Source organism: Parasteatoda tepidariorum, chromosome 4, assembly GCF_043381705.1.
Source record: "Parasteatoda tepidariorum isolate YZ-2023 chromosome 4, CAS_Ptep_4.0, whole genome shotgun sequence".
NCBI classification, from domain to species: domain Eukaryota; kingdom Metazoa; phylum Arthropoda; class Arachnida; order Araneae; family Theridiidae; genus Parasteatoda; species Parasteatoda tepidariorum.
Window position 1 is genome coordinate 14295390 of NC_092207.1, and position 14255 is coordinate 14309644.

Here is a 14255-nt window from a genome sequence, read left to right on the forward strand (position 1 = left end):
TAGTATTTATGCTTGTTAAATGTTTTAAAAATTCTTTCAAAAATGAAATTGTAGTTGAGTCCGAAAAAAGCTAAGAACAGGTTTTTAAATGTTTTGAATAGATTGAATTATCCAAATAGTTTTGAATTGAAAATTTCTAGATTGGGGAAAAATGGATTAAATATTCTTGAGTGCAGAATTTTAAATTAAGAAAAAAAGTATGAATATATTTTGATCAATATTAACTAGAGTTGTGAAATCTGACTTGAAGTGAAGTCGAAAGTTGAAGTCAAGTTGGAGTCGAGCTCTCAGAATAGCTCGGAGTCGAACATTTCAATGATCGACTTCCTAGCTCTGATATAAACTATCAAAAAATTCTTTCAAAAAATGAAACTACAGTTGAGTCCAAAACAAAGCTAAGAACAGGTTTTTAAATGTTTTGAATAGATTGAATTATCCAAATAGTTTTGAATTGAAAATTTCTAGATTGAGGAAGAATGGATTCAATATTCTTGAGTGTAGAATTTTAAATTAAGAAAAAAAGTATGAATATATTTTGATCAATATTAACTAGAGTTGTGAAATCTGACTTGAAGTGAAGTCGAAAGTTGAAGTCAAGTTGGATTCGAACTCTCAGAATAGCTCGGAGTTGAGCATTTTAATGATCGACTCCACAGCTCTGATATAAGCAATCATAATTATTAATAAATTTAAAAATAAGTCAACAATCGCAGATTTAAGACCTTGGTTAGTTTTATTTCCAATAGTCGAATGAAGTTCAAGCTTTTTTTTTAAAAAAAAAAAACATTTTAAAATGTCTTTTTTTAAATAAATAAATGTGTTTTGAAAATTTGCAAAATAGGCTACCTATTAAAGTTGTTATTTTGAGTTTAAAACTTTAATTTAGGTCAACCCATAAAAATAAAAATAAAAACATTGGTTATTTTTCATGTTTGAAACAGATTATTTTCATTTTATGGAATTCCATCGAAAACAAAGTAGTAAACTTGCACACTCTTAAAAATTTTTTTGCTGGTTAAATTTGTCTTTAGATATAATCTTTAAGATCATTCTATATTTCAGTAAACAAGTCAAACACACTTATATGTTCTTCCTCGTCAAACGTTCCATACTCTAAAATTGATTGTCACTGCAACCTCCCGTGATTCACCCCCATCTTCCCGGTGATAAGGGGCGTAACAAATTGCATTTTCTAAAGCAAAAGACACAGACTACATGCCAGAAATTCTAAAAGGAAACATAAATGCTTCCTTCCCCGAAAGCCACGCAGCGCGTAAAAAAGATAACAAAACGCACGAGAACATGAATGAAGTAAGTCCCAAACTATTTATTAACTCTACGTTCACCAATCACCGCCGAGGAACACTAAGATGAAAATGAAGAATAAAAAAACAAAAACAAAATGAGAGATTGAGCCTGAGCTTCCAATAGATATCTTCTTCAATCCGGGAACAACAGCGCCCCCTTTGAGATGCTTCACTTGTTGCTCGCTGGTCGTTCAAGATGTGACACAAATCGTTTTCTATCTGGAGGGAAGTTTGTATTCGAATTAAGAATGTTCGCACTTTTTACTCTAGCATTTTCTTCGTTTAATTGGACCTAAAACCTGTTCATGTAATTAGAAAAAAATTATGCTGTGACCCGACTAAATGCAGGATATTACTCGTCATTTTAAAAGGTCAATTAAAGTTTCTTGGAACAGTTTGATCTGTCAGATTAATTATCGTCACCTGATGATTTTATAGATATAAGCGATCGGGTAGAGGAATATTCCAACAGATTTTATTTTTGCAGGAATAGTGATTGATAATTTGATTGTAAATGATTAAATTTTAGGGTGGTAATTAATTAAAAGATATTCCGTATTATATGCATGCTAAAAATTTTTATGCATTTTTATCATAATTCTAAAACATGAATGAAAAGTTAACTTTATAAAGTAAAAGTTCTTTTTATAGAAGAGGATTTTAAACTCAGGTAAATATTAATTATATAACAGAAAAAGTTAAAAATGTTTCTTATCAAAATAGATATTAAAAATTATTCGCATTGAAGTAATTATTTTAATTTTTTTTAATCAAGATATAGAAGTAAGGGTAATTATTTATTTAAACAATGCGCAGTGTTTTTGATTAAACTTTCTCTGAAAATATGAGAATAAATTAGTCATGTTTTATTCTAAAAGAACATATTGAGATTGAGAGATGTTTAACTCGCAAGCTTTTTCCGACGTTGCGGAAACCTTGAACATCATGGACGCTGAAGAACTGGTTGAGTTTAGTATAGATTCACTAGGACTCAACGACACGCTAGTCAATGTGACTGTTGGCAATGTGACATCCATGTCAACACGTCATGTGTCGATTCTCGGACAAGTGCTCATAACTTTCTTCTATGGTTTTGGAATCAGTGCTAATGTCTGTGCTCTAGTACTTTTATATAAAGGTGAAACGGCACGTAATCGAAAACAGACGCTCATGGTTCGATGCCTGGCTTGCAATGATTTGGTGGCATTGCTGGGTTCGTTTATGTTGATGTACATGCAACTGTATATGAGTAAACCGCTGGTGGACAGTCGTTGGTTTTGTGCTCTAAGGGTAGTGTTGAGAACTTTTGGACTTTCTTCTGGATGCGTTGCCATAGTTATGGCAGCAGAGCGATGGATGGCACTCACAAGACCATTCCTTTATCAAAAGGTAAGCATTTATTTAATTATGAATTAATAGTTACTAACAGTCCGGAGACTGGACACGACTATGATAATTATATAAGACTATAAGAGTGTCACAAAGAGCTAAGGATTTTTTTAAAACTTTGTGCGTCACAAAATGTTGTTTATTTGTACACACATATATTTATAAATTTTGTATGCGTACTTTTTAGATTAAAAAAAATGGTTAAAACATTTGCCAGGCTGAAACTATGCAGCTTACAAGCTGAATATCACTCTGCTACTCGTATGAATATAGTGTAATCTATAGAGTTCTATAGAGAGACGAATTATATCCCCAGAGAGTAGCATAATGTTAATGAGCTTAACTTTTTTAATTATTCTGATATAATCTGTAAACTAAAATAAAACAGCTGACAAGCTAAATATTACTAACATTCCGTTAGCCTCCCAAAATATTGGTTATTTAAATGAAAGTGCATTTTAAAATTTTGTATGCATTCTCTTTGGATTAAGAAAACAGTTAAAACAGCTATAAGACTGAAACAAAACAACTTACAAACTGAATATTAATCTATAAGTCATCCATCTATTGCGCAATCTATAGAGAGACGAATTATATTCCTAGAGGATCACAAAATGTGGTTATTTGAATACACATATATTTTTAAATTTTGTATGCATGTTCGTTAGACTGAAAAAAGCAGGGAAAACAGCTGCAAGTCTGAAATAAAACAGCTTACAAACTGAATATTATTCTATAAGTTAAACATATCTATGAAAATATGACTAATTTTTCAAGAGCGTCACAAAATATTGCTTATTTCAATACATATATATTTTTAGATCTTGCATGCTTACTATTTAGACTAAAAAAACGGTTAAAAGAGCCTACAAACTGAATATTATTAAGTCTTATAAATATAGAGCAATCTATAGAGTTCTACAGAGACATCCAAACATTCCAAGAGTGCCACGAAGTGTTGATCATTTCAGTATATAATAAATAATGACCCGGCCATAAGGCTGTAGATTGGGGATTAATGTGCCGATAGTGTAACAATATGGTGATTATCTTATTATTATTATTTTTTTAATATTTTATACATGTACTAAGGAGACATAATAAATAACTCAAACAACCTCAAGACTAAAACAAAATGACCTATTTACCTTACATAGCTAAACAGCTGTCAGTGCTATATTGTAATTAGTCATTCGACTTATACGCTATGAATTAAAATTATTTTTATATTCATATTTCCTTTATTTAGATAAAAGTGAGGAGGTTTAAGGAAAATGCCATTTATTCTTTATCAAAATATATAGGAGAGATAAAACTCGAGATTTGAAGTTGTTCAAACGCAACGGTAATACTTCGAATTTCCAAAACTAGCAAAAGCCCTGTAGTTTATTTAAACGAAAGTTTACTTATTTAGAATTAATTAAATATTGCAGATAATCATAAGTTGAAAAATATATATGTAATAAACAGCTAATATCCTGAGAGCATCATATATAGTTGGTAATTTTAATATTTTGCATGTATAACACATCGATTAAAACAAAGCAACCTACAATCTAAAATTGAATTAGTATCCCAGAAATATGGAGACGATGGATTAATATCCCAAGAGCAAATTTAGTCGTTTTCATATTTCTTCTTTTTCATTTTGTATACAACTTTCATTTCGCAGCAACTGGTTGAAGATTGAAATAAAAAAAGATTTATAATCAATTTGATAAGTATCTGACCCAGCACAAATGCGAAATAATTAATTATAATTAATAAAAATTTAGTTTCCTACCCTTTCATCAGTGCATTTTAGTTCTTCTGTATTATAAAATGCCTGCTTTTATGCATTATTAAGTATATGACCTAGCACAAATGCAAAATAATTAATAATAATTAATAAAAATTTAGTTTTCTACCCTTTCATCAGTGCGTTTCAGTTCCTCCATATTATAAAACTCCATCTTTTAATTCTTTTAATTTTTATCGACTTTTTTTAAAGAAGATTTTAGAAATCCTTGCAGGAGGGACGATAGATTAGTTTTTTCTTATGAAATAAAATTCATTATTTTTCATGCAGCTTATAAAAAAGATTGATGTCGAACAGGGATAATTTTATTTTTAGCCTAGATATATACAAAATATTAGTATCTCTGACATTTTCATGTCGCTGCTAAATTGAGAAAAAAGTATGGCCAGAACTACCAGAATATGGTAAAATTTACAGTGTTTCTGGCTCTATGGGAACACTGAAAACCCTGGTATATTTTACCAAAGCACTTTGATAATGATTTTGATATAGTTAATAGTAAAATAACGTTTGGTAACATGCGTTAAAATTTGGTAAATGTAGTAAACTTTGCTAATTTTATCATGATAGCTTAAAGCATGGCATAAAAACCATTTATTCGGTTAAATTTACTTCTCATTTATGCATTTTTTTACTAAATTGTGGGGTAATAAGAGCTATAATTTTGAAAACCAGAATTTCTGGTAAACCGTTACTATATGAATAGAAAAATCACCGAAATAATACCATATATTTTCGTTTACTAACCAGATGTTCTTTTTTTTTTTTTTTTTTGCCAGAAATGTTACTTCTACCCAGTACGGTAATTTTACCAAAATTTGTTTCTTAGTACGATAAGAGGCCTTTCGGGATAGAAATAGTTTTTATTACTAAACTTTTATCTTTTTACATCTATGAAATTAAACCACAACGCTATCTCGCTGTCTTTCATCTGGTATTTTGAAAACATTTTTGTGATGTTAAATTCGAGAAATGATATATATTCATTCGAAAATTTTAAGTCTTCTTTTACTACTGATATCATATTATATATGGCTATTGAGGATCTTAATATGAGTGTCTGTTCTGTTTTGTTTTCTTTTTAACAAGTTTTTGAAATTATTTCTCAAAATTCGGAAATTATTATTTATTATAATTATTTTTTGATACCCAACAAGATCATATTATCACTTAATCCGGAAAAAACTTTTAAAAATTTTGAAATTTTTATATCATTTAAATAACTGATGCCATTAATTTTCCTTCAAATAAAGAAAAAATATTATATTTATACTTAAATTATAGCTTAAGGTAAAAACTTGGTTTCGTTTTTTAGAGTCATTAGTTTCTTGCCTAAAGTGTTAAGTGAACTTTGAGAACTTGTTTTCACAATGATTATTTTGATACATTTAATTTTTTTTCAACTTAAAAACAGTAATTTAGAAGTTAGTTGCATATTTTAAAATATATCCTAGACTTGTATTCAGAGATTTGAAATTCAAAATTTGTACGAAAATTTTTTTATGTTATTTATAGAATTTTTTATTTAAAAAAAAAGCTAATAATAATAAAGTGTTGAAGAAAAATTAAAATAAAGTTAAACCTATTAAGTTTAAAGTATAAAATTTAAAGCTTTGTCAATAACGAAAAACACATTTTTTAAAGTTCTTATAACTATTTTCAAAATTGTCTAATAATAAAATTAAAAATGTTTATTTAATCAAACACGTAATTTGAAATAATGCTTGCATTCTTAAAAATACTTCAAAAATTCATTTTAAAAGTTAGTCTTTTACTATTTTTTATTCCCGTATCGCTTTAAAATACATCAATAAAAATGTACTTACATTTTGAAATTTTAAGTCAAAAGACTCTTCAACAATTCCTAGTAGTTAAATTTAGAGTTTCTAAATTATAATTAGTCTCTGCTTGTCAGCATAACGATAGATCACGTGTTTTAAGTTGCAATTTGTCTATAAATATTCATGTGCGCTTTGCATAAAATTAACAATCGAGATCGTGACATAAGTAAACAAAGATATTATCTTAAGAAAAATTATCCGAAATGTTGATCATTTTCCTAATTTTTCATCCTTAGGATCGTCAAGATAAAGAGGTGCGTTGAAATATTTTTAAGTAAATGCGAGGAAGCGTTATTTGTTTCAATCATCGCAACAAGGTTCATTGAGCTTTGTAGAATAAAATTAACTAGGCTTAGCTTATTAAAATTTTTGTGTATAATGCTAAAAAGCTAAAGTAACTAATAAAGAATTATTTTATTCTAAAAATATCATAAAGTTAAAATAATTTAATAGTATTATTTAATTCTAATATGTGAAAAAAAATAATATATATTATTTCATTTTAAAATGCTAAAAAAATATTTTAATAAATACATGAAAAAAAATTCTTATAAAACTACTGTACTGAATAGAAATGGCATTTCTGATAATAAAACAAATGACGAAAACAAAAAATGGCATTCTGGTTAATAAATCAGAAACATACGGTATTTAAACCATTTATTTAGTAAGTTTTCCGCTCATATGGTTATGGTTAAACGAAAATTCTGGTTTTCAAAATTATAGTTCTCATTACCGCACACATAGTTAAAAAATACATAAAAAGTTTAACCGAATAAATGGTTTGTATGCTATGCTCTGAAGTATCATGATAAAATTACCAAATTATACCACATTTACCAAATTTTAACACATATTATAAAATGTTATTTTACTATTAATTTTACCAAAACCATTACCAAAGTGATTCGGTAATAATTATCGAGCTTTTATGTCCCCGTAGATTTAGAAACTCGGTACATGCTAACTGAAAAGGTTATTTTTTTATGAACTTAAAACGAGTTTTTCTTCGAAATGCCGATTCGTTCGAAAGTTATTGCAATTTTAAGTGATTTTTCTCTAATTTTTTCATATTTTTTTTTAAATAATTATTTGCTCACAGATTTAGAAAATTTAACTCATTTCTCACGATATTTTTATTTTATCAGCTCCCTCGTAACATCTTAATGTTTAAATTGAATTTTTTATTAAAGTAAAAAATTAGTGTAAGGGTTTAAAAGAGATGAAATTCCATTTCCTATTTGAATTGTTATAACACTATAAAGTTATCGTTATGTATCGTTCAATATAAAATATTACTTTATTTCTTCTTATTGTATAACATATTCTGTATTACTAAGTTTATTTTTCTCCAAGCACAGTTGATTATTTCTCAAATCCACAGGTAATTATCCCTTTCGCTAACATGAACTTATTAATAAACTGTGCTAGCGTAAAGTTATATTTAAGTATGTATATCATTAAAAATTTTTTTTGCTTTTTTTTAAAAAAAATATATATATAGATTAAAAAGCCAATGATAAATGACAAACAATCACAATCAGGCACTCTAAGTAAGAGAGGTGAGCAGTGGGGCTAAGCCTTTTTGTTTTTTTTTAAAAAAGTATTAACCATTATCAATTAAATGATTCTAAAGCTACTAAGATTAAATTATTAAAATAATGAATTCATTATGATTCTAGATTTCTGTCGCTGTTTCAGTTAATAATTCAAAATATTTGAAATTACTTGATAATATAATAAGTATTTTATTTTACGCATCAATTTTTTTCAAAAAATATTATAATTAAACTTTTTTCTCGAATAACTATAACTGTAAACTACGCAGAGGAATTAATTATAAAAATAGTTCAAATAGTAATATTTTATTCAACGTACTAAAAAAATTTTTAAAATTTTCACTCCGTAGAGATTAGTTTTAGAATTATGATGAAAATCGTGAAAGACAAAACTATCATTAAGGGCTCAAAACATTCACCTGGATTTTTGTTCAATCCATTAGCTCCAATCCATTATAGCTTCAATCTATTATAGCTGAAATCCATATTTTGTGGATTTAAAGTATTTGAATTCGTAAAGAATGTTTATAGAAAAATTGGGTTTGATCGCGTAGCCTATACTCAGCGCTAGTTTATAAGAATTTAAGGTGGTTTTCCTTCATTCACTCTACACTGAAAAAAATTCCAGATCAAGTTACGGTATAAGTACCGGCACTTTTTGGTGCATCATCCGTAAATTCCTTTTTACTGTAAATTTTTTTTTTTATCATAAAATCTTATACCGTAATTTTCACAGTTATATTCATTTAGAGTGATTTAGTGATTTTACTGTAATTAATTCTGCAAAAGTTACAGTATATCAGATTTTTTTTGATCCATATAATGTTTCGATAAAAAAGGATTCTACGGTAAAAAGTACCGGCACCCTGAATGCCGGCTTTTTTTTTATCATAATTTAATCCTGAATTTTTTACAGTTTAGACAGTGCTTTGTTTACAACTAAAAACGTAAAAATCTAGTTATTAAAGCAAGAGTTATTTATGGCGATTTTTTCCTTTTTTTCATATCATCAAAGTTATATTAAAGTTAATATCTGCCTTAATTAAGAGTCTCTAATTATTTTAATAATTAGTGATTATACTGGAATTTTGCATGCTCATCCTCTCTTGAATATAATTACCCTATATACTTGCGTTTATCATTGTTTTATAATTTATAGCGGCAGTTTGAATTATCTACGTGGAGTTTTATTTGTACCACTTCTAATATTCCTCTAATATTCGGAGACTATCGTTTGCCTAATCATGAATGCCAGCGTTCGAATTCGATACAATTTTACCTCCCACGCGTAACACTTAGTATCAAAATCACACTATGAACGTAATGATGTAATTTCGAACATTTAAATTCGATAAGATATATAATGTGTTTCAAGCTGTTTAATTATGGGTCTAGTCTAGAGTAAAGCGTGAAAATAAATCATACTTAACAGATTTATAGTGACGAAAATGGCTTTTCATAATGAGGATAATAAATTAACGATGGTTAATAATAATGGTAATTGAAATAAAATTATAAATATCGACAACACATTACCACAAGTTCCGTGTTTTAAACTTATTTTTATTTACTTATAAACTGATTGCTTAATTTCCTGATTAGCTGATTCCCTGATTTGTTTATTTAGTGAATACCAAATTTATTATTCAATGTTTTATTAATCCATCCTCTTTATCCTAATGTTCTATTTATTTATTCATTCATTCAAAAGTCACTCTCTCATTGCTTCATTTACTTTTTCATTCATTTATTCACTCAATATAGTATAGTATAGTATAGTATAGTATAGCATAGTACAGTATAGTATAGTATAAAGTGTAGTATATAATATAGTATAGTGTAAATAGTATAAAGTATAGTATAGTATAATATAGTATAGTGTAGTTTAATGCAGCATGAGTATAGTATAGTATAGTATAGTATAGTATAGTATAGTATAGTATAGTATAGTATCTCTAATAGCATATGACTCTTTCTGAAATTCTATATCCTTTACTCAAGATTTCGATTTAATGGGTACTATAGGGTAACTATAAGTTGTACTATTATACGGTTTAATAACTACTATGCAACAATAACTTAAAAAACTTTTTTTTTAAAATTATCTTATTTTAAAGAAGAAAATTGAAACTGTTTTATTATTAAAGATTCAAGGATATATTTTTTTGACATAAATTTAACATAAATCACTTCTAAGCACTCTTTTCTATTAAATTCTATAAATGATGGTACACATACATGAAAGAAGTAAACATAAAAAAAGTAATTTTTAGAAAATATTCAGAAGGTAAGTGCTATGTTTGCCTAATTTTTATTAATTAATTAAGTTATATTCAGTAAATAGTTTGGTGACAACAATTTTGGTCGGAAGAATTTCTTTCCTTCAATTTGACATAAACTCTGATTTTGATATTTTTGTTGACGTTTCGCATTGCTTTTCAAATTTTTGAATTTTTCAAATGAAATTGAGAAACGTTCTAGTGGAATTTATATTTTCAAAATGATTTCAAGATATCGAATATTAATTTACAAAATATTATTGAAAATAGTCTTGGGGATTAATTGGTTAGTTAGGGCTTTTAATGGTGAAAAAGTTTCTGATAGGATTTATATAATATTCAAATTGATTTATCCATATTAATAATATTTATATAATTATAATATTAGATAATATTAGTTAATAAAGATGGAAAGAGATGGAAAGACTGTGTGGATGAGGAATTTGCCATCCTAAAAGTAAAGAACTGGAAATCAATTGCTGGGAGAAGGGCAGAATGGGAAAAGCTTCTGAGGAAGGCCCAGGCTCACAAAGGGCTTTCATGCCAATGCTGATGATGAATAACTATTAATTATAAATATATGGAAAATATTATTTATATTAAGTATTACCTTAGGCATGAATGGGTTACATAAGGACTTTATTAAGGAAAAACTTCATTTAATTTTTAAAATTGATTTCTCAAATCTGTTTCATTTGTTTCTGAATAATCTGTAAACAAAAGTAAGCAGTGATGGCTCAGTGGTTAAGCATTGAAGTGCCAATGTGAAAAACTGGGGTTCGATCCCTAGTGGAGGCTTGAAGTTCACCCAGCTTCGAATCAATGGATATTAGCTGTCTGGAAAGTAAAGGTGATTTTTGGGCACTGCTGACCACTTTGCTATAATCAAGCCATTGGTCACAATATTGTTGGGGTTTAATCTCCATGACCTCCCTGGCCCACAACGGGGTGTTGCGGTGAATTTTTAACTTCACTATATGCTAGTATAATATTAATAGAAATTGTCTCAGGTATTAGAGTGTTTAATAAGGCTTTTCGTTAATGAAAAAGATTTCAAGTAGTATTTATTTAATTTTTTAAATTAATGTTCTCCTATCGATTATTAATATGCAAATTAATAATAAAAATTGTTTTGACTGTAAATCATTTAGATAGGGGTTTCTTTTACTAAAAAAATAGTAAGAAATTTTTTTTTGCATTTTTCAATTTGATTTGAAGCTATCTATCATTCATATGCAAAATATTATTGAAAATAGTCTAGGAATTAATGAGATAAGGCGAAAAAAGCATAGCGGAAAAAAATAAGTTTATTTTTGACAATCATAGGGCTTGTTTCTTACAAACTCACTAAAGTATCACACAAAGCATATTTTTCCAATATTTTTTAAACAAACAATGTTTGTTAGCAGCTAAATATATTTATTTCAAAGAATTAACCGCAAGCTTTGTAAAGCTTGAATGAAATCTAAAAACAAACACGCAAAAGAAGAATCAATATCTACAGCGCAACAAATTATACTCGCGTACGTCAATGTGAATTTGCTTGTCTCTTATGCTATATATGGAGAAAACATAAATCAGTATTAACTGTAGGTGGTTCTGACGTTCACCTCAACAGGTGGTCAAGTCGATACTCGTAAGAATGATATCAATGGCGAAGATATTTTTCCTGGAAAATCGTAATCCGCTTTTCTATTTTAGTTGCGCGCATATACAATGACTTCACGAACGAAGACAGAGTTAAATGATCTCTAAGACAGGGAATGGTTTGAGTTTCTTCAGTTGTTTGAGTTCTGAATGACATTCATTGATGCCACCGGATGTCTTATTAAGTTCGTCTATTTTAGAAGTTAGATTTAGAAAGAGATATCTCTTAATTATGATGAAGAGAAAACGATTTAGAATTCTTTGAAAAAGAGAATTATTCGTTAAGACATGGTTATCTGGCAAAACATAAAGATTTATCTTACGAGAAAAGACTGGACGACAGTATGATTTTTTTTGTTCTATTTGACATATGAATAATCTCCTTTAACTTCTTTCTCGATCATTTCTTTCTCTAATCAAGAGAAATATATTATTTTTTGAAATAAAATTCGTAAAACTTATTATTTAACCGAAAAAAATAATGCTATCTGTGTTAGTCAAATTTAAAATTATATAAGCATGAAGGAAGTTTCTCAAAGAAATTCGTAACATCTTTCCTTAAATTTAATTTTAAAAATATATCATATTTAATGAATTGAATTTCCTTAAAATTATTTCTGCATCTTTAAATGTTTTGAAGTTGACATAATGCATTGCTTTTATTTGAATACTTTATTTGAATACTTTATTTGAATACTAAAAATTAAATTTGGCATGGACATTACTATCTCTGCTCTGATACACTGTAAAAAATTACTCTACAATGTACCGGAACATTAGAATAATTATCCGGAAAATCGACTTTTACCGTAAAATATTATACCGTAATTTTTACAGTAATATCCATTTATTGAGTGTGATTCAGTGATTTTACGGTAATTATTACTGTAAAAATTATTGTATATTAGATTTTTTTGTTCCGTAACATGCTTCGCTAAAATTGGATTTTTAGGTACCGGCCCTTTTTTTTCATCGTAATTTGATCCAGAATTTTTTACAGTATATTCTGTTTCATCCGTGCAATAAAATGATTTTATAATCTGTTTTATTTGTGCAATGTAGTGGTTTACTTATATCCTGCTTCTTCCATGTAACGTAATAGCCTAATGTGCTTTTTTCGTCTGTGTAACAAAATGGTTTGCTTCGATGCTGCTGAATTATGAAATGGAATGGAAATAGTAGTTTATATGAAAACGCAAATCAATAGAGTGCAAGCACATCAAAGGGTTGGAAATACATAGAATGAAGGCTGTATTGGTGATAGATGAGGAAAACGTTTTTTTTTTCAGGGCATTGTAAAAAGGGCAAGAAGACGCTTCATAACTGATGGTTTTTAAAATTTTAAGTAATTTGCAATTTAAGTATAGATGGACACCATGACAAAAATTATAAACTACTGAGCTGCCATTGAGAAGCCAGCGGGTTCGATCCCCGGAGGAAAAACACTCTTTTAAGCTTAACCAGCCTCAGATGAATCAGATCTTACCGGGGAAGTAAAGGTGGATGAAGTGCATTGCGGACAGAAAATAACTTCCAAATAGCGAAGTAAATTTTCTATTTAACAAACTTTTCTTTGAGATCCACTTTCCCTATTTCCCAAAATATTTCAGAACATTTTAGACTTGTTAACGCATTTCATGGGAGACATTACCTAGATTTGATTTTCGAAGCCACTTAACCTTTATTGAAACAGTAAAATCTCTTTCCCTATTTGTTTGATATTTTAAACTAAAAACTCAGACAAAATTAACGAATTTTAGCAGTAGCAATTAAACTTAACAAAGCATGTGATAACATATGTTTAAAATTACTTTTATAATAAATGCAGATATAATTTTATGCATAAATTTAGCTTTTTTTAGTTAAAAATATATATAGCATGATAGTATAACACTGGATAATGCTTCGCTCTATACTACTTTAGAAGATAGTAAATACTACTTTAGAAGATACAGGTGTATCAATTACTATTTTAATTATGTCTAGCGTTAATGAATTTAAGAAGACCTGTTTTATGTTGTTTAAGCATTTCAAAATGCGATTTTTTCTATTTTACGAAATTAATATATATATATTTAGATAATATTAGTTAATAAAGATGGAAAGANTGATCGAGAGACAACAATGTTCATTTGAAAATAGGAGTAGTTAAAAAAAAAAAAGTTGGTTTTGATAAAAGTTTGTTCTTTTTGTTGAGGGAGGAAGAATGTTTTGCTCCTATTTTAACCATTTTCTGGATAATTTTGATTTTTCTTGGGTACGTATATATATATATATATATTAACTTCCACTATAAGTAGTGGAAGTTAAAAGTAAATATTTCCAGTTGATTTGTAGAATACTTGCAGTTAAAATGAGTACTTAAAAGTAAATAAAAAACGAAATAACTTCGGAAGGTTGTCATTTTAAGTATGCCATCAGCAAAAATGTCATTT

General features: G+C 27.9%; 1 protein-coding gene across 2 annotated transcripts in view; it reads left to right on the forward strand.

Annotated features, from left to right (window-relative positions):
* Positions 1-1244: 1244 nt before the first annotated feature.
* The window catches only part of LOC107441408 (prostaglandin E2 receptor EP3 subtype-like), a 63744-nt gene continuing 50733 nt past the window's right edge, over positions 1245-14255 (forward strand). For both annotated transcript variants that reach the window (XM_016054648.3, XM_016054650.3), the window contains exon 1: positions 1245-2696. In XM_016054648.3, the coding sequence (XP_015910134.1) occupies positions 2205-2696 (492 nt within the window). In that variant the 5' untranslated portion in view covers positions 1245-2204. The remainder of the gene's footprint in view (positions 2697-14255) is intronic.